At 41.9% G+C, this 24,301-nt stretch overlaps 1 protein-coding gene and 1 non-coding gene across 5 annotated transcripts in view; one reads left to right on the forward strand and one right to left on the reverse strand.

Annotated features, from left to right (window-relative positions):
* Nucleotides 1-24,301, reverse strand: part of ERC1 (ELKS/RAB6-interacting/CAST family member 1) — a 273,734-nt gene that overhangs the window by 135,204 nt on the left and 114,229 nt on the right. For 2 of the 4 annotated variants that reach the window (XR_005719751.1, XM_040233666.1), the window contains exons 13-15: nucleotides 23,672-23,683; nucleotides 17,306-17,441; nucleotides 3,765-3,896 (exon numbers count right to left, since the gene is read on the reverse strand). Coding sequence is in view for 1 of the 4 variants with exons in the window: in XM_040233666.1 (XP_040089600.1) it covers nucleotides 3,765-3,896; nucleotides 17,306-17,441; nucleotides 23,672-23,683 (280 nt within the window). In the remaining 3 variants the exon portion in view is untranslated. The remainder of the gene's footprint in view (nucleotides 1-3,764; nucleotides 3,897-17,305; nucleotides 17,442-23,671; nucleotides 23,684-24,301) is intronic. The other 2 variants (XR_005719752.1, XR_005719753.1) reach the window with 1 other exon arrangement.
* On the forward strand, nucleotides 16,202-16,274 carry TRNAY-AUA. The gene has a single exon. It is a non-coding gene; the product is annotated as a tRNA-Tyr (tRNA).

Genomic DNA, 24,301 nt, shown 5'->3' on the forward strand with positions numbered 1-24,301 from the left:
CACTGCTGAAGGTAGACGTTGCTTCTACCGCCTGGCAACTCTGAAACTGGTTTACAAAGGAGTAATATTTTACTCTGTGTTCGTACAGACTCTTGAATTGAACAAAACACAAAACCTGCCACAAGTTGAGCAGTGTGAAGTTTCAGAAGAAGAAGATCACGTGGAAAAGAACAAAGCGAAGGTGAGAGGACCCCCTGAGTTTCCCCTCAGGATGATTGAGTCCCTTCATCCTCTCCATCTGCTGACACAGGTGAGGGGAGGGCTTCCTTCCCGGGATCATCGCCCCACCTCCCTAAGTGTGGGGCGTGGTCTCCACGTAGGGCAGCAAGTAGCAGGAACACGGGTAAGTAAGAGGGTCCTGTAAGAACACAGGAAACACGGAAGGATCATCTTCCTTTGATGGGTTTCCTCTGCTCGCGCTTTAAAAGGTTCTGTATTTTGTTTTAATGAGAGAGATGGTTCCCAATTTCCCATTGCTCCTTGAGAAATTCAAGATGCACAGACCCTCCTTCTATCAGGAGGGGCATTTCTTCTCAGAGGCTAAATCGAGGCAAGAGACAGAGATGTTGGACCTGAGGAAGACAGTGAGCACTGCAGCTGACCAAAAAGTTTGTTCTGTCAGGGAGTACATTCTTTAATACCGCCTTTTATTTGTACTTAAAACCAAATGAACTTTTTGGCCAACCCAATAGAATGTCCCTAGCCAAAAAAGCCATTTTAAGATATTTCAAACAAATACCTGTAGATTACTTTGGTGCATACAATTAATGCATTCAAGCAAATTAACAGTAGGATTAGAAGACAGACAAAACCAAACCAAAACAAAACAGGGACAGATGATGAAAGCTGGAGAGGACAGTGGATGAGGGTTATGTGGCCCCAGAAGAACAGACATAAAAGCAGTGTCTTCATACCTTAAACCACTTAAAGCCCAAATGACGGGTCTCATGCAATATTTCACTCAACAGCTTCAGATAGGCAGTGAGAAGCAGAATGGTGGAAAGAAGATAAACAAGAAAGAGAGAAAGAAAAAGGCATGCAATTAAAAGCAAATTATTTACAACCACTTCAAAAGATATTTCCAATTTCTTACAAAGCTCGGTATAGTTTTCCCTACAATCTAGCAATCACACCCCCAGGTATTTACCGAGGTGGGTTGAAAACTGATGTCCATACAGAAACCATGGATGTTTACTGCAGCTTTATTCACAATTGGCAAAACACTGGAAGCAACCATGGTGTTATTCAATAGGCAAAGGAATAAGAAAACTGTGACACATCCATGAGGTGGAATATATTCAGAGAAAAAACAAAATAAGCTCTCAGGCCACAAAAAGACGTGGGATAACTTTCAATGCAGAGGCTGAAGGAAAGAATCCAGTCAGAAAAGGCTATAGGAAAAAGATTAGGGAGCGGGGAGGTGGGGAGAGATGAAGAGGCAGGGGTAGCAGGAGATGAAGAGGAGGAGCGTGGGGAATTTTTAGGGACTGAATCTACTCTCTAGGATCCTGTGATGATAGATACATGCCATTAAGGACTCAGTAAAACCTGTAACATGCGTAACACAGACAGTGACCCAAGATGTAACCTATGGACTAGTTATCAATACTGGTGGCTCAGAAGTTAAAGCATCTGCCTCCAATGCAGGAGACCCGGGTTCGATCCCTGGGTTGGGAAGATCCCTGGAGAAGGAAATGGCAACCCACTCCAGTATTCTTGCCTGGAGAATCCCATGGACTGAGGAGCCTGGTGGGCTGCAGTCCATGGGGTCACAAAGAGTCGGACACGACTGAGTGACTTTACTTACTTACTTACTGGCCCATCAATTTTAACGACTGTATCACATCAACACAAGATGTTAACAGAAATGGAAACTGAGGTTTAGGAAGGCGGATGTGGAAACTCTACGTTGCTCAACTTCTCTCTAAACTAAAAAACTGATCTAATTATCAATCAGCCCCAGAAAGCAAATTACAAGCAGCTCACGCAATAGCCTAAAAAAGAACATGTAACAGCGGTCTTTATATGTGATTTATTACTAATCGCCACATTTCTACATGATCTTTGGTAGAAAAGTTGTTGTTTAGTCACTAAGCTATGTTTGACCCTTGCAACCCCATGGACTGTAACCTGCCAGGCTCCTCTGTCCATGGGATTTCCCAGGCATGAATACTGGAGTGGGTTGCCATTTCTTTCTCCTGGGGATCTTCCTGGCCCAGAGATTGAACCCACATCTCCTGCACTGCAGGTGGATTCTTTATCATCTGAGTCCCCAAGGGAAGCCCCCTAGTATAGAAGAAAGAAAAAGTGAAAGTGAAGTCGCTCAGTTGTGTCCGACTCTTTGCGACCCCGTGGACTATAGCCCACCAGGCTCCTCCGTCCATGGGATTCTCCAGGCAAGAGTACTGGGGTGGGTTGCCATTTCTTTCTCCAGGGGATCTTCCCGACCCAGGGATTGAACCCAGGTCTCCTGCATTCCAGGCAGATGCTTTACCCTCTGAGCCACCAGGGAAGCCCAGAGTATGGAAGACTTGTCACTAAATAATGATCCCAAAGCAGAAAAAAAACCTTGACAGAAAAATAACAACAACAAACCAGGGGTGGGGGGAATATTCTGAAAAGAAAAGGGAAGAATGTAAAAAAGGTAATACCCAAGAAAATCCCTCCTTGCCCTGGGACAATGGCTGACACCACCCTGTTCTCTGAGGCTCTCCACTACCCCAGGATCTGTTTAATAGTACATTAATACTCAAATAGAAAGTGGACCACGGCATTTATCTAAGAACAGGGCACTAAAAGAAACTCATTCTGGGAAGACTGATTTTCCGTCAACTTTGCTAATAAATGTCAGTCTTTCTACACTTGACATTGAAGAAGCTGCATGCCTGTGCCTAACGTGTGAGGGGGTTGCCTGGGGCACACCATGACATGTCTGCTTTGCAAGGCACCCTTGTTCCCGGCTACGAGCTACCCTAGTTCATAAAGAGCCATGGTGGTCTGAGCAGAGGGCTCCCCGAAAGAGTCATGTTACCCTCTCAGTGAACACTGTTCACCTGGTTTAGCACTTATGCTTCTCCAACAAAGAGATGGAAACGACACTGAGAAAACTGCGGTGAGAGCCTTCACTTGCTGAAACTATTTCTTCCTCTCACACCTCCCACCTTTATTCTTCCTAATAAAAAGTTTAACGCAAGGGTATGAGGCTCTAAAAAGGTGTATAAAAACAGAGAAAATGGACAGCGGCAGAATTCTTTACCCTGTCACCTCCAGGTGGAGACACAATGATCTGAGACTCCAGGTGTCACGACACCAATGTCCCTCACACCTGGCATCAACCTCAACTTGTCACAACTTTTAACTGCTCCTGTGGACAAGACAGACTACAGAAGACATGTCCTGCTCTTTGAATCATGTCTGACTCAGAAATGTGTATGTGTTCCCATCCCATTTAAAAGTAGAGTTGTGCTTAGTCTGGTAACAAACAGGCAAATTCCATTTCATCTCATCAGATGTATGTGTCAGCATACACATCAATATACACAAGTCAGCCCCAGACACTTAGAGCAGAGACCTCTACATGAACATGAATCAATTCTTTCATGACTATACTTCAATTCTTATTTAAGTCTGAATACTTACACTCGATGATGCGTATTTGAAAGCCTGCAAACACATGTTATGCACAGTTCACCTAGACTACACTGGTTGGGCTTTACCTTTCCTTTACCCAGCAGCATGGCCTGTAACTGCACAAAATTGCAGACCTGTTTCTCAGCACTGGTCCTGGCTGACTCCTCCTGCGCCAGCACCATCTCTCGCTCTGCGGTTATCTGCACACTCTCTCTTAGGGCTTCTTCCAGCTCTTCAATCCTGTCATCCTTCTTACGGAGACTGTCCTGGAAAACGATGGAAGACTTGGTGAAGGAGGCTAATTGGTTAACCCAAAGAGAGCCTATTTATCAAGAAAAGGGCTATCTGCTGATAAAATGTTCTTTTCTTCAGACATAAATCTAGGACAGAAAGGTGTGTACACAAAAGAGAGAATAAGACAAGGGAAGAAAGAGTAAAGAGGCTCAAGAAGTATATTGTTATTGAGAGCAAAGCGTCCAGTGAATTAAGCAAGAGAAATCTGTGATGGACTTTCTCCATTAACAGAGAGAAGAAAATTGTGTTAGGCAGACAGGTAGCTAGGGCTTGATTAGGTAAAAACACAAAGCTGTTTTTGAACTACACTCTAAACTGGGCTCAAGGCCAGCTTTGATGAAGTGGTGTTCTTTGGAAGGAATGATGCTAAAGCTGAAACTCCAGTACTTTGGCCACCTTATGCAAAGAGTTGACTCATTGGAAAAGACTCTGATGCTGGGAGGGATTGGGGGCAGGAGGAGAAGGGGACGACAGAGGATGAGATGGCTGGATGGCATCACTGACTCGATGGACATGAGTCTGAGTGAACTCTGGGAGTTGGTGATGGACAGGGAGGCCTGGTGTGCTGCCATTCATGGGGTCGCAAAGAGCTGGACACGACTGAGTGACTGAACTGAAGTAATAAGACTCAATAGCAAAACATTCTCTTTCCCTCTGAAGTTAAGCCTAGATGAAAAAGTTAAGTAAACAGCATGATCAATCAGATTATATTCTACATACATACTGTTGGCAAACTAATTTTTAAAAGAAATGAAAAGGAAGATTTTTTCTATAATGAATTAAATAGAGCAAAGATTTTTCTCAATCTCATACAAGAAAACTACAAATGATAACTGGATGTAAGTAACTGGTCTGCCTAAGGATGAGTAATTTGGTTAGCCAACCAAAACCACTAGCCCTGATAATCTATACAAGCTCAGAAGGAAGTTCTGGGGAAGTAAATATGGATTTCTATCAGAAATGCAAACATGGCCTATTATACAAATATAAATTACTAGCTGAGAATTCTTATGACAAACACTGCCTAGAGCTCTAACAAGTGACTGAAAACTACTGCACTGATAACATTAACAAATTCAAGTAGCATTTACTCTTCTACCAATAGAGAAGACCAAACTGAGAACTGCAAGGAAAAAGAATTCAGGCCTGTGGCGGATCACTTTAATACCTCGGATATAAAGTGCTTATTTTTTATTTATTGTTCTATAACAAGTTACCACAACACTTGGCAGCTTATAGTAATGGAGAACAAATTGTTTGTCTACACAGTTTCTGTGGGTCAGGAGCAGTTTGCCCGAACAGCTCTGGCTCCAGGTTCTCTGATGGGGGACAGCTGAGATGTCAGCCAGGGTTCAGCCCTCTGCTTCCCCATACACAGGGGCAAGTTGGTGATGCCCACTGGCAAAAGGCCTCTGAGGCTCCTCTCCCCATGGCGCCTGGCAGTCCTCAGTGCAGGTGACCCAGGAGGGCAGGGCGTCTACGTCTCTTGTTCCAACTTCAGAAGTCACACGTTGTCATTTCTGACACTTTCTACTATGCACGAGGGCTGATCCTGACACAAGGAGACACAAGGGCCTGAGAACCAAAAGGTGAGGATGCTCTGGGGCCGTCTTGGAAGACAGTTTTCATGGTGCCCAAGGATATGGCTCCAGCATAAGAAAAGTGGATTACTAATGAAACAATGAAGAATGAAGACAGCGATTATCCAAAGCGCTTCTGAGAGAAACCTAACAGTTTGGACAACAGAGCCCTTACTGAAGAGATAGCTCTGGTTAGGAGATTATTTTAGCGTGGAAACCAAACAACACTAAATTAAAATGAAACCCAAACACACCAAAAATGTGAAAGGCAGATATTCAGAAGACTTCACAAAACTGAGTTATATATCAGCGTATCACTGGATATGAGATTAGCAAAATATGCATTCTGTCAAGATTTAGAAGAAAACCTGCAACTGGGTTGAGTTCTAATGACAGCTGTTGTGGTTATGGTAAAAAATAAAGAGTACTCCGACTTAAGTCAATGACAATTCAGTCCTAGGAATACACAACAACATGCCAATCAAAGTTCAACTGAAAAAAACTACTGGGTCAATGTCTAGATAGCTATACAACAGAGGTTTATTAATAAGTTGTTGTTGCTCAGTCACTAAGTCGTGTCCGACCCTTTGCCACCCTATGGACTGCAGCATGCTGGGCTCCTCTTTCCTCCACATTTCAGTGAAATTCCTTTCTTTGGGGAACGGACCCTTTTTTTTTTTTAAAAGAAAATACGAGAATGAAGTATTTAGAGTCTTGTTGACTCCCCTTAGGTATTGCCCTCTGTAATCTCCTGATCCCGGATGAATTTTCAGCATAAAGTCTATCTACTCTTTAGGCAGACAGGAGGAAAAGTCACAAAATTCAGCCAAAAACGAATCTAATTTGAAACCACAAAAAGAGGGCCGATTCGTCCTGTTTGGAGTTAATCTACTTTTTAGCATTTGCTATCTGGAAGAAAAATGTGAATCTGGCAGCCTGGGGTCAGGGAAGCTAAGCAGAGAAAGAGACTTTCATTCACTGGCTCTCAAACTGACTTTTCACATGGCTGAACTGATTCGTGCAACCCTAAACTTAAGACGTGTCCTGTGTGCAACAGACAACTCAGGAAAGAGCCAGGTGGAGACAGTAAATGAACACGCTTCACCATTTTAAGTAACTGCTTTCACTTCAAATGAAAGCAGTACCTGTAGAATTTTATGTCAGCTGCCATAGATCATGTGTATGCTCATCAATACTAACAGGCCAGTTCTCTGGCTCTGGATTAGGCACTGCAGCCTGCTGTTATGCCACCTCTACTTACTAGCGGGGCTCCAGTGCGACCCCTTCACTCATAGAGGAAAGAGTTGGAGGAGGAGGTTTCTGTGACTAGTTGGGTGGTGGTGGTGGGGCGGTGGTGGGAGATGGGAGAGGGAGAAAGGAGAAGAGACGCTACCGAAGAATTCCTCCGACTCTTAAACAGCAAGCCTCCTACACTCACACAAGATTAGGCACAAGCTGTGACAGCTGTAACTCTGCTCAGGCAATTCCACAAGAAGACAGGGCGGACCTGTTGGCAAATCCCATAATCCCACCCCCCTGCTTCCCTCCTCTGAACTTTGCTTCTTGACATCGGCTCTGTCAACATCAGCTTTGTGCCAGCTGTGAGACTACTCCCCACTGCCTGGCCTTCAGATCAAACGTTCAGAAAGAAAAGCAAAGGAAAAAGGGGGAAAAAAAAGGAATCGCGGCAATTAAAAATTAATTTTTTGTTCCCTTCAAACATCTCCCTCAAAATGAAAAGAAAAGACTCAGTAATACAGTAACATAAAAAGAGATCACTTGATACGGACGGATCTCATTAAACTTTTCTCAGCAGCAGAAGGAAGGGCAGTGCAGACTTCATGAAGGACACTGGAGGTAACAGCACGATGCACTCATCGCCCTGTCCCTGGTCCTGCCGGTGGAGGTCACTCACTCGGGTGAACGTTGAGAGCCGCTTCCTCTGGGGTAAATGGCACTCACCGGAGAGTTTAACTTGCGCCGAGAGATACTAATGTTAACCGCTATCCATCATCCTTAATGTGAAGAGACGGCAATTCTTTATCATCCTCTACCCCACTGCTTACCCTTCCTTCCTCCTTCTCAACCCCCAAGCACAAATACACATGAGGAAGATTTCATTAAAATCATTCAACATGTCAGAATTCAATGGCCAATTTCTCAGATGTTTAGTGAGGTGGGGGGTGGGGTGGGGTGGTACAAAATTGAAGCCAGATGCACTGATGAAGTCAATTTTAAGAAAGGAACGCTAGCCTAACACAGGGACAGAATTTGGTTTCACACGGACTACTTTTTAAGGAAATGCCTTGGATTAAAACGAAAGATATGTTCTTCTCTGCTCTCTTTAAAGTCACTCAAATATCTCCCACAGTTCAATTTGTTAAAAAATCAAAGTCAAAACAAAAGCAGGTGCATTTCATTAAAGAAATGGAAACATATACACGAAAAGCAATGCTTTATATATAATGTGTTTAGAACATCTAGGACAAACAGCCCACATAGGTGGCCAGGTTCTCATCTTGAAAATTCTGGTAGCTGATTATCAGAAGCTTGGGCAAGGACGTGTGGTTTACTTAATCATAGGACATCTCCTCTGATAATAATGCTTATAAAAAGAACAAGCACACCTTTTCCAAGTCTTCACCAAAAACCCCAAAGATAACCCTTTACTTAACATAATAAACAACTGATGTTGTTCGTAAGAGGGTGTCTCTTGTCTCTGAGGTCTTTGCAAAGGGGCTGCATAGACACTTGCTTCTGCTCTCTGTTAAGGGCTCTTCACCTTCCAAATTCAGAGGAGGAGCTTCCACGATAACACAAAGGAAGGGATTAAACCATTTGTTTCACTGAAGGAGACCCCAGTACTTTTAAGAATTTTCCTGCCAAATGTAACGTTAACCACTCATCGTTTTATGGGGCGCATTCCTGAAATAAGCTCAAATGATGTGACTAAAAGTTCCCATAGAATAGGGCTAAACTTAACTAAAGGAAACAGCTTAGCAGGCCACACAATTGTACTATCAGTAAACATTCTTTCAGTAAATTCCACTGGTTATCCAATGGAACTGAATTCTGTCCAGGGGGAAACGTATCTATTGAGGACATTTCAGACATGGCAGAATTTCTTTAAATAATTTTAAGACTTGTTTTGCTTTTTTCTTAAATGGTAAGAAGGGGCACATTTTGAGCTAAAAGCTTTAACAAGTTACACATGTGCCAACAGTATGAGTCGGTGCTTTACCTGCAGGAAAACATAATTTTTGGATTAATTTCAGCAGCTATCCACACGCGTGTAAAAACAGATGCTGATCTGTAGTATGTACACTTTTCCTGTGTAATCCCTAATTCCATTTAAATGTATTAAGAACTCCATAAAAAGCCACCTATGCTCACATTCTAGACAGAAGCAGCCCTAAGAAAAAAATTAACCAAAATGGAAGAAATGATGCAGAATTAAGTCTTTAAATAGGTTGAGAAGATCTGTTAAGAAGTCAAAATTTATTTTTACAAAAACAAGAAGAACAGTAACATCTGGCATGTGACACATCACGTATTCTTTCTAGAAAGGTATCCATCTTAATTTTTTAAACGGTTTTCTTAAGTAATTATCCCCATGGCCAATGTAGAAACCAAGGATAAGTAGTCTTTATTTAAAAGAAAAAAAAAAGTCTTTTACCAAAATGGAGGAAAAAAAATTTTTGTAGGTAGAGCAAATAAAATGTAATTTTGAAGAAAACACAAATGTTTCACTGATTCGGCACCTAAGAGGAGAATATGCCTAAATACATGGAAAACTGCTTTTTCCTACCTCTATCTCTACTTTCTCTGAACTCTGTCCTCAATATTCACTGGTCTCAGGACAGCTGGTTTGTGGAATCCGCCATGTCTTTTCAGCAGGCCCATCAGTCTGCCTGACAGTGCCCTCTCGCAAGGTTAAATCTAGATACCAGCTTTGTTATAAATAAACACAGAGCACCAAACACTACTGATGTGAGCCCCCTGCTCCCAGTTCAGTCTGCCCTGCCGTATTAGAATGTGGCTAAAACCTTAGTACTGTCAAAAGACAAAATAAGTGTCACTGCTGAAAGAATAAAAATACATAAGGTGACCGACCATTCTGAACCAAGGGAGGACAGTGCTTCCTTCATTAAAATGTGAGAGGCTTGTAATGGTAACCTGTGAAAATTTTCAAGAATATTAGGATGCTAAATTTAAGATCATTAGACATGATTTTTAAAATCTGTAACTAAATTTTTAATATTTATAATAATTACAGCTGTAATTAATGAACAGCTTGGGGCTTCCCTAGTGGCTCAGATGGTAAAGCATCTGCCTGCAATGCAGGAAACCTGGGTTCAATCCTTGGGTCGAGAAGATCGCTTGGAGAAGGAAATAGAAACCTGCTCTAGTATTCTTGCCCGGGGAATCCTATGGTTGCGGAGTCGGACACGACTGAGCCACTGACATTTTCACTTTTTTAATGTATGCAAAACATTAAGAAAGGCTAAAAAGAAATTTAAAAAAATAGCCCTGAACCTAAGGCAGATACAAACTAGACAAAAAGGGGGAAGGAAGGGAGGATTAAATCACAAACAAGGGAGGTGGGAGGGAGGGTCAGGACGGGGAACATATGTACACCCATGGCTGATTCATGTGAATGTATGGCAAAAACCACCACAATATTGTAAAGTAATTAGCCTCCAATTAAAAGGAAAAGAAAAAAAATAAATCACAAAGAAGATTTCTGAAACAGGGTACTGAAAAATATAAAGCAGTAAAATATAATTAAACACAGAGGCTGTGGAACAACAGGGAAGACAGTAACCAGAACAGAAGTTCATTTTAAGCCGGAAACTTTAGGTGGTAAAACTAGAAATTCACAGAAAGACTGCCTAAATGAAAGAGTGTACATCAGAAAGCCAATAAACTATATTTAAGGAAGACCTACACCACCAGGTTGTATAGTATAGGGTAGCTATGCTAGTGAGTATCTCACCTAAAAATGAGCTGGAGAATACTTAAAAGACTGAAGCTCCCAAGGCCAGGCTAAGATGCTTGTGAATGAACAGTTCCTGACATCTATTGATGCAAATGAAATCAGTGAACAGTTTTCTATAGAGAACAATGTGCAAAGTACCAAGACAGGGTTCCCAAACTCAAATATGCAAGAGAGACAGCACACACACTAACAGCATGTAGTAAATACAAGGTAAGAAAATGAGCTCTGAAATTAAAGCAGCAACAAACTGTAATGGAACTGCAACACAGAGTGTGATTAATTCCCACTGCGAGGAGTTAGGCAGGCTTCACCAGGCAGGGGACATTTGATCTGAACCTTAAAAGATGGGTAGGCTTTCAATACAAAGCTTTTCTAATCCCAAAATGACTATCGGTCAGATCAGCTAAGACCTGCTTCCCTATGCTGTTTATCTGGGAGGTTTCCGTTGCTGGGGTTTATGTAATTCCAAGCTCTTCAGATGGCAATTACTCATGAATTGCACAATGTCACATCTTTTCACATATCCAGCACACAAAAATGTGCCTTTAAAAAGCATATCTAATATTCACAGGGAGTAAAATAATTCTTATTTCTCTCTCTCCTCACAGCACTCAGAGAAATGACAATTCCATAATGGGCTCTCAATAAACATTTACTGAGGACGATGACAGCCGTTGTCGTTTAGCCACCAAGTCGTGTCCAACTCTTGTGACCCCATTGACCACAGCCCGCCAGGCTCCTCTCTCTGTCCATGGGATTTTCCAGGCAAGAATACTGGAGTGGGTTCCCATTTTCCAATTTAGCCAATTACAGGGAAACATGGCTTATAGAAGTGAATGAAACAACTTAGAACTGACTTTAACTAATACAGAGCTAAATTCCTGAGTAGGGGAAAGTATGGCGAAACTCATTGCAGAACGTCAACAGAAGAGGAGCAATGATGGAAAAACACAACGGTGGGAAAGGCTCCATCTCCAGTCTGTGCTCACTGTTTCATCATCCATGCCTGGCATTTGCGAGTATCGGCTGGAAGCGTAAAACGGTTTAAATGTTAGTATGCATGGGTTGTGGCAGAGACCCTTTAAAGACCCATTGTGTAACCATGTCTTACAACAGTCACATATATTCAATAAATCTAAGCAGATACTCCAAAGATCTTGAAAGGTGTAGTGAATCTAGGTGAGCATCAACAGAAAAACTGGTCAAGGAAAGTGTCTGGATGGATGCGGGACCATCTATGGCACCCAAGGTCAAGAGGTCAGAATGGAAGGCACCCCCTTACTGAGCCTGGAGGGATTGCTGAGTACCCTCTCTTGACCATCCTGGATACAGCAGACCAGAGCATGCATGGATGCTGACTTCCTTCTCAGCCTCCCGGAAGCATCCCCAGTCTTCCCCTGACCTCAGGGGTGCTATACCTCCTTTTCCTCTCCTGCCTCGTCTGGCCTCCTCATTTTCGTTTGCTTTGAGCACCTCTCCTAATTACTCTAGCTCTAAACAGTGAAGATGCCAAGGGTTCAGCTCTAACTCCAAATTCTTCTGTTAGTATTTTATCTCTAGATGGTGTCTGATTCTTACAAATCAAAATACGATTTCTGAGCTCAAGTCTCCAAAATTACCACCACCAGGCTTCTCTACACTTCAAATCTGCACACCCCACTGCTGGCTCAAACCTCCAGCAGGAAAGCTCTCAGACAGCTTGTTGGAAAAGGACATGTTCTCTTTCCCTGGAGAACCTGGTGGTCTTAGCCTTGCAGTTAACCCATCACTCACTGAGCACTGGCACACACACAGTTCCCCATGCCAGGAGCCTACAAGCCATTCCCATTCCTGCCTCTCCCTCAGTGCCCACATTCCAATCTGTAAGAGAGTCTTGCCTTCTGACCTAGGTAACTCATCTCAAATTCACTGTCTCTTCTTTCTTCTCTTCACTACCAGAAAGCCCTCTCGACTCCCACCTTCGTCTTACTATGGGGCCTCCTACTGTTATCTGAGCTCCTTCAGAGGCGAGACCTTGATCATCTTACATCATCACTATTTACTCAAAGCACATGTGCAACACGTATTTATTCACATATACTTTCTTTTTTAAAAATATTTTATTTGACTGCGCTGGGTCTTAGTTGCAGCCTGGGTTATCTAGTTCCCTGACCAGGCATCGAACCCAGGATCCCTGCTTTGGGAGCATGAAGTTGTACCCACTGGACCACCAGGGAAGTGCCGGCATATACTTTCTTCAAAACCACACTTATTCTAATCTGCATACAAATACTGTAAAAAGCACCGTCAAAATGCAAAGCAGATCCTGTTCAACTTTACTTACATGAGTAAGGACTCATGGATATTTATTTCATAGGATGGATTAAATTAAAAAACTACCATTGCTTGCTCTTGACTCAGCTTATTTCAGCACAGGACATGTTCCTCCAGGTTGGCTGCGTGGTCTTCCCACAGGCCCCATCTTCCTTCAGGTGAGCACGTTCCCACGCTCTGGAACCACAAGGTTGTCAAGGCTCACGTGTCTTTCCCTGCCCCAGCCCTGCAATCGACTGCTTCTATAAGATACCTCAGTTCATTTTACTGGAGGAAAGTGTGCAGAAACCAAAATCTGGGTGTTAGGTGTACTTACTGCTTCTAAAATAGAGAGGCAGGAAATACATGCATTTATAATAACCCTGTGCAGACACACACAAGCATCTCTGTACTTCTTTGTCTGTACATAAATTTAACACCGTGAGTTCTTACAAGTACTCCTGATTTCAGCCCTTTACATCTTTCCACTTTACTCACTTGCAGCTTCCTTCTTTAATAATGAAAAAACCCAGCCTTTATTGTCTACAATGTATTTCTTTATCACGACATTTATGTTCTACTAATCATATTCAAAAGCAGAGACATTACTTTGCCAACAAAGATCCGTCTAGTCAAGGCTATGGTTTTTCCAGTAGTCATGTATGGATGTGAGAGTTGGACTGTGAAGAAAGCTGAGTGCTGAAGAATTGACGCTTTTGAACTGTGGTGTTGCAGAAGACTCTTGAGAGTCCCTTGGACTGCAAGGACATCCAACCAGTCCATTCTAAAGGAGATCAGTCCTGGGTGTTCTTTGGAAGGAATGATGCTAAAGCTGAAACTCCAATACTTAGGCCACCTCATGCGAAGAGTTGATTCATTGGAAAAGACTCTGATGCTGGGAGGGATTGGGGGCAGGAGGAGAAGGGGACGACAGAGGATGAGATGGCTGGATGGCATCACCGACTCGATGGACATGAGTTTGAATGAACTCTGGGAGTTGGACAGGGAGGCCTGGCGTGACACGACTGAGTGACTGAACTGAACTGATTCAGGAAAATGGCTCCCAAAGCTCCTTAAGTTCGTTCCTGCCTTCCCCACTCCTGTGAGGTTGGTTATGTTGCTCACTTATAAAACTGGTCCATCGGGTAGTGTTTGTCCTCCCCAGTGGGGTTCCCCCAACCCCACATCTTGACTGGTTTCGTTTCTCTAGTTTTTAAGAGGATGGGAAACAATTTCGGCTATTAAGAGTCAGAGCTACACAGAGATACATGAAGAGTCACTTTCTCCTTCAACTGACTGCCCATCCCTTTTTCCTCCTTTGCTCCTAATCCTCTAACCACTCCCTAAGGCAACGGCTCCCTTTAGTTTCTAGTTTACTGTTCCTGTTTTCTTTTGCAAAACCAACCTATACTTTCAAAAATATATACACAGATTGTAAAGAACAGCAAAGAACAATCAAAGTCAATGATGAAGGAAGGGAATAAATGATGACTGGGAAGGAATATACATATGATTTCTGGGATATCAGTCGTGTTCCGATTCCTCGAGACAGTTATTTTATATGTATTACTCACACTGTGCATGTGTGTGCTTTACAAACTTTTAAAAATGTGTATTAATCTTCAGAATAAAGAAAGTTAAATGGAAAAGTAATAGCACCACTTTGTGGCAAAATGTAGCCAGAAAGAGTGAGGACACCAATGAACTTAACACCATAACTGACAGTCACTGAATAACGAAAGGCAAAAACCAACCTTCTAGTTTAAACTAGTTTTCCTCTTCGCAAACAACAACAACAAAAATACTATGAGTTTATTAACATGATTAGCAGAATTAATCTCTAGAAGCCAAGGTGGCATCTGATAAAATTTAATCATTAATCATCAAAATTCAAAATATTAGTCATTAGTATAAAGCATGTCTTTTTAACATGAGGAAGAATATTTTGTAATACTAGAATTATTATGATATCTACACTGGAAACACTAAATAATTCCTTCCCTTCACCTCACCTATTTCGTGAAAATATCAGTAGATGGACCTGTATGTTTATTTAGAAACTTAAAAACAAATTCAGGTAACAAGAACTTTGTACAACACAAACCTTGCATCAACTGTTTTCCTACCCCCTGGTCCCCTTCAAAGGTTCTACCCCCAGCCGCTTCTCCAAGAATCCCCAGGATCCCTCAGTGGGGACTTCTATTTAGAGGTGACCTTAGGGTGCAAGTGATACTCACCACTACTGGGGTGTTACCTGCAATGACTCAATTAAGAAACAAGCAGCAGAGTCGTTAGCAGAAGAGCTGAGATCAAAACCAAAGGACCCCACTTCAGCGCTCTTGTCACATGTCTGAATGAACTGCATCTACGTGCTTCTCACATATGGCCATCAGCTATCATTTTTCATAACTTTAACATCTGCCACTTACTGAGAACCTTGGAAAGTCCTCATCCACTACAAATTAGTTTTATCTGTATGTAATACATAAACAGATAATCTGACTTACTTAGCTTGCCCAGTCATATAAAGAGGAAGTAAGAGATGACATACGAGAGCACTTTTGGGGTTATCGTACCACTTGACAGATGATGAAAAGGGGACATTTCGGTTTACAACAATAGGATGGGCGCAGAGGACATCAGGTAGGGGTGTGGAGGGGACAATGAGACATGGAACAGGTGAGGGAGGGGCTGTGATCCTAGTCCAGAAATGAGGTTAAACTGAAATCCAGAAACAGCCTAATTATTACGCAATTTCATAAAACATAAAGACATCAATTCAAACTTAGGAGCAGTGAAATAATCTTTTATAAATACTCTAGTGAAATTGTTAGCAATGAAGGAAAACATAAGACCCTCACCACACAAAATAACCTAAAATTATTTAAATTAAAAGGTTATAAATGAAAGACTGAAACAACTTAAAAATATTCATAGGTAAATATTTACCTGTTCTCAAAACAGGGATAAACTAAGTAAAAAACCCACAGGGAAAAAGACATCATGAAAGAGAGAGAGATTTTACCTATATTAGTTAAACAAATGAAAATGTAAGACATGAAGAAATACTCAGCCCTCACTGGTAAATCAGATAAGTATAAATTAAAACAAAAATTAAACATTTTCCACCCATCAGGTTGGCACTAAAAAATAAGAGGAAAAAATTTACAGTATCAACTGTTATTGGCAAGAGTGAGGGAAAACTGGTAGTGGCTTTTTTCAAAAGTTGGTACATCTGAGGAAATTCATACTGTTTCTATAAGGAGTATGTTATCAAAGCTATATATAAGAAGAATGAAAAAAGGAATTAAAAAGTCAGATTTTCATGTCAGAAGTGAATGTTATAAAAGCTAAAAATGTCTTCTACATAACAGTTAACTCCTCCAAATCCTCCAGTAATCAGACTTCCCTGGTGGCTCAGGCGGTAAAGCGTTTGTCTATAATGCAGGAGACCCAGGTTCGATCCCTGGGTCAGGAAGATCCCCTGGAGAAGGAAATGGCAATCCACTGCAGTACTACTGACTGGAAAATCCCATGGACAGAGGAGCTGGTAGGCTACAGTCCATGGGGTGGCAAAGAGTCGGACACGACTGAGCGACTTCACATGCAGTGTGGCATAAGCATTCTATCGTACCAGTTAGAGAAACACAAGCTGGCAGTGGCTAGTGGTCTTGGCAGGAGCTTTAGAGATCTCCACTGTTCACGGCATGGTCTAAAACTTAAACCTTCATTCAGACAGGTTAGCGATCCCGGAAGTCTCAGTTCAAATGCTAGCTGAGCCGGAAGTGGCTGTGTGCATGTGGGTAAGTAATTCGATTTCTCTGAGACAGTTTCCTCATCTATAAAATATGTAAAACCCATCTGCCCCTCGGATCAGTGAAGGTTAGAAACAGAGGCTTGCCAGGAACACTGCCCTGGTGCCCAGCCCTGGGTACCCAGCTGGCACTGGTATGGTCACTGCTACTCTTGGTACTGAGCCTGGTTTAAGTATCTTTTGAATAATCAGGTCTAAACATCAGTGAAATAGAAGAGTATGTTTTAATACATTCTTCATGACTGTGAAACACAGTCTCTGAACTGAATTTTTTAAAGTAAGGGAAAAAAGGGGAGGTGGGGGAAGGAAAGGAACATGAAAAAAAGAAGGCAACCCGACACACACCAGATGAATGATGTGCTTTACTGAAGGAAAAGGGCATTCGATGCTGACCACGTGAAGACCCCGCTTGGCCCGTGGACATTGAACTCACCAAGCAGGCAGATTCCCTCCAGGAGACAGATTTTCTCCCTTGCTCAGGTTTCCTCAATAAAGCTGTGGAATAAAACTGGCCTTTTCTATTGAAAGCCATTCCTTTACTGCTAAACAGCTGGACTGAGAGGAAGGTAGCAGGCAGGGTTAGAAGGAAAAAGAGCAGAGGGTGAGGATGCAGAGAGCCGCATGCCCATGGGGAGGGCCCTGCAGGGCCTGGTCCCCCCCCCCCCCACCAGCCCCCATGCCCGGGCCTTTGCCCACCTGTAGCTGCTGGGAGCTGTCGCTGAGGGTGTCCTCCCTCCGCCGGGCCTCCTCCAGCATCTGGGCACTCTTCTTCTTCTCCACCTGCTCCTTGTGCTTCAGGCTGGCCACTTTCTTATTCTGGTCCTTCACCTGCCTATGGATAAGGGGAGAAAACTCAAGCTCTTCGTATACGTGCACAGGAAAGAAGGTATATATTCATTGACACCACGATGCAAGGAACAGCTCAGAAGCAGCAAGAGTTCCTGCTGTGAAATCCTCCCAACCTGGCCAAGCTCTCCATGCCAATAGCAGCTAGCTGTTAACCGTGGTACTCCGGGAGCACATGTGCAAGTGAGTACTTTGTGGAGCACGATGAAACATAAAACAGAAAGAGGCCTGGGACAGAGTGAGATGGCAGAAGAAGGAAACCAATTCAGAGATTTTTGTTGGCATATGAAAACAGGCTCTTGACATCAATGCTATGAAGCTGCAGAATGGCTGATAAAGAAAGGTCTGTAACACAACTCTAATTTTACCATTATTAAATATTTTCAACTTTCAAAAGCTATATGTAACCTTGTTTAGTCACTCAGTTGTGTCCAACTCTTTGCAACCCCATGGACTGCAGCACGCAGTCTTCCCTATCTGTTGCTGTCTCCCGGAGTTTGCTCAAACTCATGTTCATTGAGTTGGAGATGCCATGCAACCATCTTATGTAACATATACGTATATAAAATTATGGCATAAAGATCTAAGGCCATAGCTTAAGTAACAGGTCATTCCATCTACTTCTGAAGCCCCCTACTGGACTCCACTGCCTCTGCACTAGATAAGACCAGACCAAACTCCAGGTCACAGGTAGAGAAGATTAATCTCATTGAAGAGTGGAATCATGACTAATGATCAAGAAATATGCGTAAGGTGCAGCCCAAGAGCACCTGGGCTCTGCAATGCAAGAGGACCTCCATCTACCTGAGCTCTGACACTCTGCTAAGCCCATCACATTTTCCTTACTCATTAAGGAGACGAGTATTTGGCTGAACTCCACTCTCACGTATCAAACACTAGGAATATCAATCCATGAATAAAAACAGTTTCTGCTCTCAAGTATCTCCCAGGCATCCGAGCAAATACAGGATATGCTAAGTGCTAGGAAAGGGCCCCGGGAAGGGGGCAGGGGTGGCAGTAGTGATCAGCAAAAGCTTCCTGCAAAATGACCTGCCTCTGAACTTCCTGTGGGATTGGTCCAGGTAACTAGGCAGAGAGAAGAGCGGGGATAAAGCCCTGAAAAAAAGGAGAGTGTGTCCCTTTGGGGGAAGCCACACACAGTGTGACTGCAGCATAGTCGGACCAGCAGAACAAAGAAAAAGGAAGCCGAAAGTAAACAAAGGCCATATAACTGTATCCTGCTGAGCAAGGAAACTGAGGTTCATTCTAAGTGTGAAAGACTTAAGAAAGGGAAATGATACAATCAGATTTCCAAACTTCTGGAAACAAATCGAAGAGGGATGATGGTAGTGGGGAGGATGCGACAATTAGAAAAATCCACTCAACTGTGCCCAAAAGTTGCATCAATAAACTGAACTAACAATGAGAAAACAAGCCACCGTGGTTTATATCTAATTAACATCCTTTAAAATCAGGTAATGACAGCCTGTGGCATGTTCTCTCACACTCATTGCTTAATCTCCAAACTAGATCACCGCAGTTTGTTAGATAAAGTACAAGACGTTCAGGCAAATTCATATTTCAGATAAATGACAAATAATATTCTAAGTAAGACTATCTCAATATTCATAGGATATATTAATACAAAAAATTATCCATTCTATCTCTGAAATTCAATTTTAACTGGACATCTCAAAGTTTTATTTGCTAAATCCGGCACCCCTACAGGAACTCAAATTGTGACTAAATGAAAATTAGTCTTTCCTCCCTTCTCTACTGGATTCACCAGCTTTATCTCACCTACAGAACACCAGGTAGGTATCTACAACTGCGATCTAGAAAAACAACGTTTACCACTTCTCAATGTGTGATGGCGTGAAACTCAACTCTTTAGTGGAAGACTCTGGTGGATCAGCACAGGTCTGTGTTCACACGCTTATTTCTACCAGTGAATCATTCAAAACAGTAAGACTTTTAAACTTTTTTTATTTAACTTTTATTGCATAATAAAATAGGGACTCTGGGCTTAACACAGTAGGAAGCATCCCCCAGATTGCAAACATTTGTTTTGAAGAGAGGTCTGCAGAGGTCACGGCTAAATAAAGCATGAGTAATAATAATATTGAGCCCAATCTGTTTAGATCAAAGAGTGACAGAGATGACATTTACAGGCTTCACTTTCTCAATGTCTTGCCTTTAGCTGAAGCTGCTGTTATACAATAAAAAAGTAAAGATGAATTGTGAACTGAATCCTATCTTTTCGTCAATACATGGAATCTGTTCTTTGTATTCATTCTCTGGGGTTGTCACTGAACAGGAACTAAACAGATGTGCATCTAAGGATTCCGAGTGTGAACCTTCGGTCATCGTCACTCTAAATAAAATCTTTCTGCTCTGTACTGAATGGAAAGGTGGACAGAGGAGGGCAGGGTAGGACAAGAGAGGAAGAGCAGAAAAGCTTAGCGGAGACACAAAAACACCAACACTACAGGTAACTGTCACTATTAACACAAAACAGGCTAAAACAAACAGTGGAGGGTTAAGCATCTTGCCCAAAGTCATATAATAGAGTTATCTAAACATCCAATACATCAGTAAATTAAACTCTCTTGATGACCTATTCAATTGTACTTAACAAAACCATAATTAAAATGCCTCTATGTAGAAGAAAAAAATACTGCATTAAATTCCACTCTGAAGTGAAAAGAGGGTTTTTAATATACTATACAGCCAAAATGATCCTTGCCACTGGAAGAACAAAACTCGTTGCATTTTTTCTTACTTGGAAAAAACCTATTTAGGAATAAGTATAGTGTAATGGCTTTTACCCTAAATAAAAATGAACAGCTACAATATTATAATTAACATAACTTGTAACTCAGAGAATTATGTCTACACCAATGACTTCCATGGAAAAATTCTTCTGGAGCCTTTCATAACGGTTTGTTTAGTAAAATTTAGATCAATACATGCAAAGGACAAAATGTGGGACAAAGCAATAAATCTTCCCAGTAAAAATGTGAGCGTACTTGAAGCTTAATTTAGAAAGTCCTCACACACAAAGCAAAAACCTTCATGATATTTTTCTACTAAAGCTGACTTGTGTTCAGACTTGGAATTACTTATGTAGTACCCTAACTGATTTACTACAATGTAGAGAAAATGTTTAAAGTAGAAAATTGGAAAATCACTTTTAAAATGTGGCACTTGTGCTTGCTACTTTTATTGCAAACACTTAGGATTTCTTCTGTAACAAAAACAGCTTATTCACGGAGAGTTCTGTAAAAATGTTTCAAAAAAAATTTTTTTTAACAAACATCATATTAACAAAGCTGCTTATTTTTAAAAAGAGTCAAAGTGGTTAACAAGTCTTTGCTGGTTAACAAGTCAAGTGACAGATAACTTAGGTGAAAAAGGGAATTTTTTTTTTTACAGAACATTAAGAAATGTGTAAAAGACAAATGCAAAATATGCTAAAAACTGTCAAGGAGGTGCTAAGAGAGCTGGCAGAAAATAATGTCACATAAATTATAGAAGCACAGTTTCAAAAAGAAGGGAGATGGTCACCAACCTAACCTAAAAGACAGGTTTTAGACAGGTCCAAGACAAACAAGGCTACTCAATCTGGCAAAAGGTATGTCACTGAGGAAATTTTAGCCTGGCAGTGAGAGAAGATCCCAAATTATATTGCTCTGGAAAATGAACGGGAAGTGTGAATGTGGAGGCATCGAGCATAAATGATTCTTTCAGAGACTGTGCAAATGGGAAAGAAAATGTAAAAGGTTAAAGTAAGATACTGTGGTGAACTGAAACCAAGGGAAAGATGATGGAACGCTTGCTCACACGTCTCCTTAAGGGGAGGGAAGACTAGATTATGCTTTGTTTGGTAGTCTATGGGAAGGAAAGAAGAGAAACAAAGGAAATGAGGAGGAGGAAGAGGAGGATTCAATTTACGGAACAAGGTTTTGAAAACTGGTCAGAGGGAAGGAGCGAACAGGAAGTTTAGCCTCAGAACAGAGCTGGGACGTCAGTACCTCTGACAAAAGCAAGGGGAGGACGAGCAAAGACAGACCTTCTGAGACTGCCGCTGTGCAGAGAAAAAGCAGAGGATGGTGTAAGTCTGACTGAAGAACCCCTTCATGAATCAGATTCCTATAAGTAATTACAAAACAAAGATTTTATTTTATTAACAAACTCATCATACCCTAAACAAACAGTTTATTTTTAAAAAGAGTCAAAGGTAAGAGGACTTTTAAAAATATATCATTAAATCTTGAGAATAAATATCAGGGAACAGAAAAGGGAAAGAAAACCTTTTTCTCCAAAAAAGCCTCAACTTCATCTTTCTACCTGTAACAGAAATTTCAGGACCTGAAAAATAGAGTCTGAAAATATCATTACAGAAGAAACAAGGCTTCCTTCCTCATCTTCTGCACACAGACAGCTCTGCAGAGGGCTCTACTTTGTACTTGCTATCAATCCTGAGAGGAATCAAGGGCACCGTGTGGTTGGATCCCGGACCAGACAGGACTCTGAGAAAAAAGCAACAAGGAGTGATCACAACAGCTCCATTTACTGACTGCTTAGCCTGTGCCAGATGCTGCTCCAAGGGCTATCTGTATTAACTCATTCAACATTCACAACAGCCCTTCAGATCGGAGAGAACTACCCCAACTTTACAGATGGGAAAATCGCAGTGAGAAAGGTACATAAGAACCTCTGAGCAGTATGGGACCCCAGAGCTCAGATTAATTCCTAGGCTAGAGTGTGTATCATATGAGAAGCCCTGAGGCTGAAATGAGAATATGTGGCTTCAAATCTAAGGACTACTACCAACTACTACCAACTAGGCAGCTGACCCTAGATGTAGAAATCATGTTCCCTAGTCTCAGATCCTCATCAGAATAATGATCTGCCCTGTGTAATCTATATGCTATTTGTGAGAATCAGAGACAAGTGCTTTTATAAACAGCAAACATATTAGAAAACCGCTGCTAGGAGAAAGGTAAAAGGCTGAATGCCAAGGAATTGATGCTTTTGAACTGTGGTGCTGGAGAAGACTCTTGAGAGTCCCCAGACTGCAAAGAGATCAAACCAGTCAATCTTCAAGGAAATCAACCCTGAATATTCACTGGAAGGACTGATGCTCAAGTTGAAGCTCCAATACTTTGGTCACCTAATGCGAAGAGCTGACTCACTGGAAAGACCATGATGCTGGGAAAGACTAAGGGGAGGAGGAGGGGGTGACAGAGGATGAGATGGTTGGATGACACAAGCGACTCAATGGCCATGAGTTTCAGCAAACTCTGGGAGACAGTGAAGGACAGGGAAGCCTGGTGTGCTGCAGTCCATGGAGTCGCAGAGAGTTGGGCACGACTGAGTGACTGAACACCAAGGTAAAATGCATGTGGTATTAACAACATCATTTCCTGGACCTGATCAGAAATTCTCATACCATGATTTTACATTGCCATGGCTCACAGGCAGAATAAACAACTTTTAAAATGAAGACTTACGATTGTTTTCTGCCAGCTTCTCTTACTAATTCACTTAGTAATAAAGATAGTTGAGTTACTTAATGGGCTCAGTAATTGTGTTACTCACCTGCAAAATGGAAATCGCAAACATTGCTACATGACTGCTGGGGAAATCAACGGAAATAAAACCTGTGAAGCTTCCACCACAGCCCCTGACACATGAACAGCAGCATTGGTGGCTGTTTCTGTTGCCAGCACTCAGCAGTCACAAAACAACCCCCAAACTGAAAGGGTATGCGTACATCTGTGCAGTGAAATCACTCCAAGGCTCTTACACACATCTAGACTGTGGCCCCTCTCTCTCCCGCATCCATGTTGCACTTAACCTGCTAGTGTTAAGAGCCATAGTGTCTCTGATGAAACTGTAACAAAGTTAAAGCAGTATCTTCAACTCCTCGCTTCACCAGGGACTGCTTTTCCCCTTCATTTCTCTCTCAGTCAAAATCTGGTCGGCCTGATTCTTGCTCTCTGACCACTCTCACGACCTCGAACGGTAGAACTGTAACGCCACTCTTCCAATCAATCTAACACTCATGACGTTTTCTACACTCATACCTGAATTTCTAGACATCTTGTTCCTGGGGTAACTTTTATTCTTTCAGTTGCTTACAAGGGTTCAAGACAATGTCAATATACAATGTTTTGTTACATATCTTTGTTTTAGGACAAGCATACTGACCTTGAGGTGAGACTGAAGGAAACGGCAAATCCAGGAAGGAAATGTGAAAGAGAAAAGTTAGAAAGTGTTAATGAGGGCAGTATTCAGAATTCGCATAATTCACAGACACAGAGGAAACATACAGCACAGGATTAGAGAAAGGAAGGGAGACACACAGATTTGGCACAGACACCAAAAGTGAGTAACTTCAGACTTTCAACAAGCGCATTTTCATATTAGATTACACCACTGTACCTTAACATAAGTTTCTAAAGGGATGAATTTTGTCTAAAATTTACCATTTCCTGGGGCAGGAAAAAGAAAAAATAATTTCTCAAACACAAAGGAAAAGAAGGGAAGGCCAGCTGTCGTTCCCCTTCCTGTTTGAGTATTAATAGCCACCTGTGATCAAACGACGTTAGTCAGCTGGGGTTTATACACACCCGTCTTAGAAGTGACAACTCCTTTACCCACCCCGGCCCATTTCTTAGACCCAACTTATCCAGGAGAAAAGCAGGAAAACACAGAAATGATTCTGTAGAATTCAGAACTCTCATTCATTTGGAAAACTTGACATAATTTTCTCAAATGTGAAAATAATGTTTTGCTAATTACACCCATTATGTCTCACTTAAAATCTATCAAATCTGT

Source organism: Oryx dammah, unplaced genomic scaffold (genome assembly GCF_014754425.2).
Source record: "Oryx dammah isolate SB20612 unplaced genomic scaffold, SCBI_Odam_1.1 HiC_scaffold_29, whole genome shotgun sequence".
Classification (NCBI taxonomy): Eukaryota; Metazoa; Chordata; class Mammalia; order Artiodactyla; family Bovidae; genus Oryx; species Oryx dammah.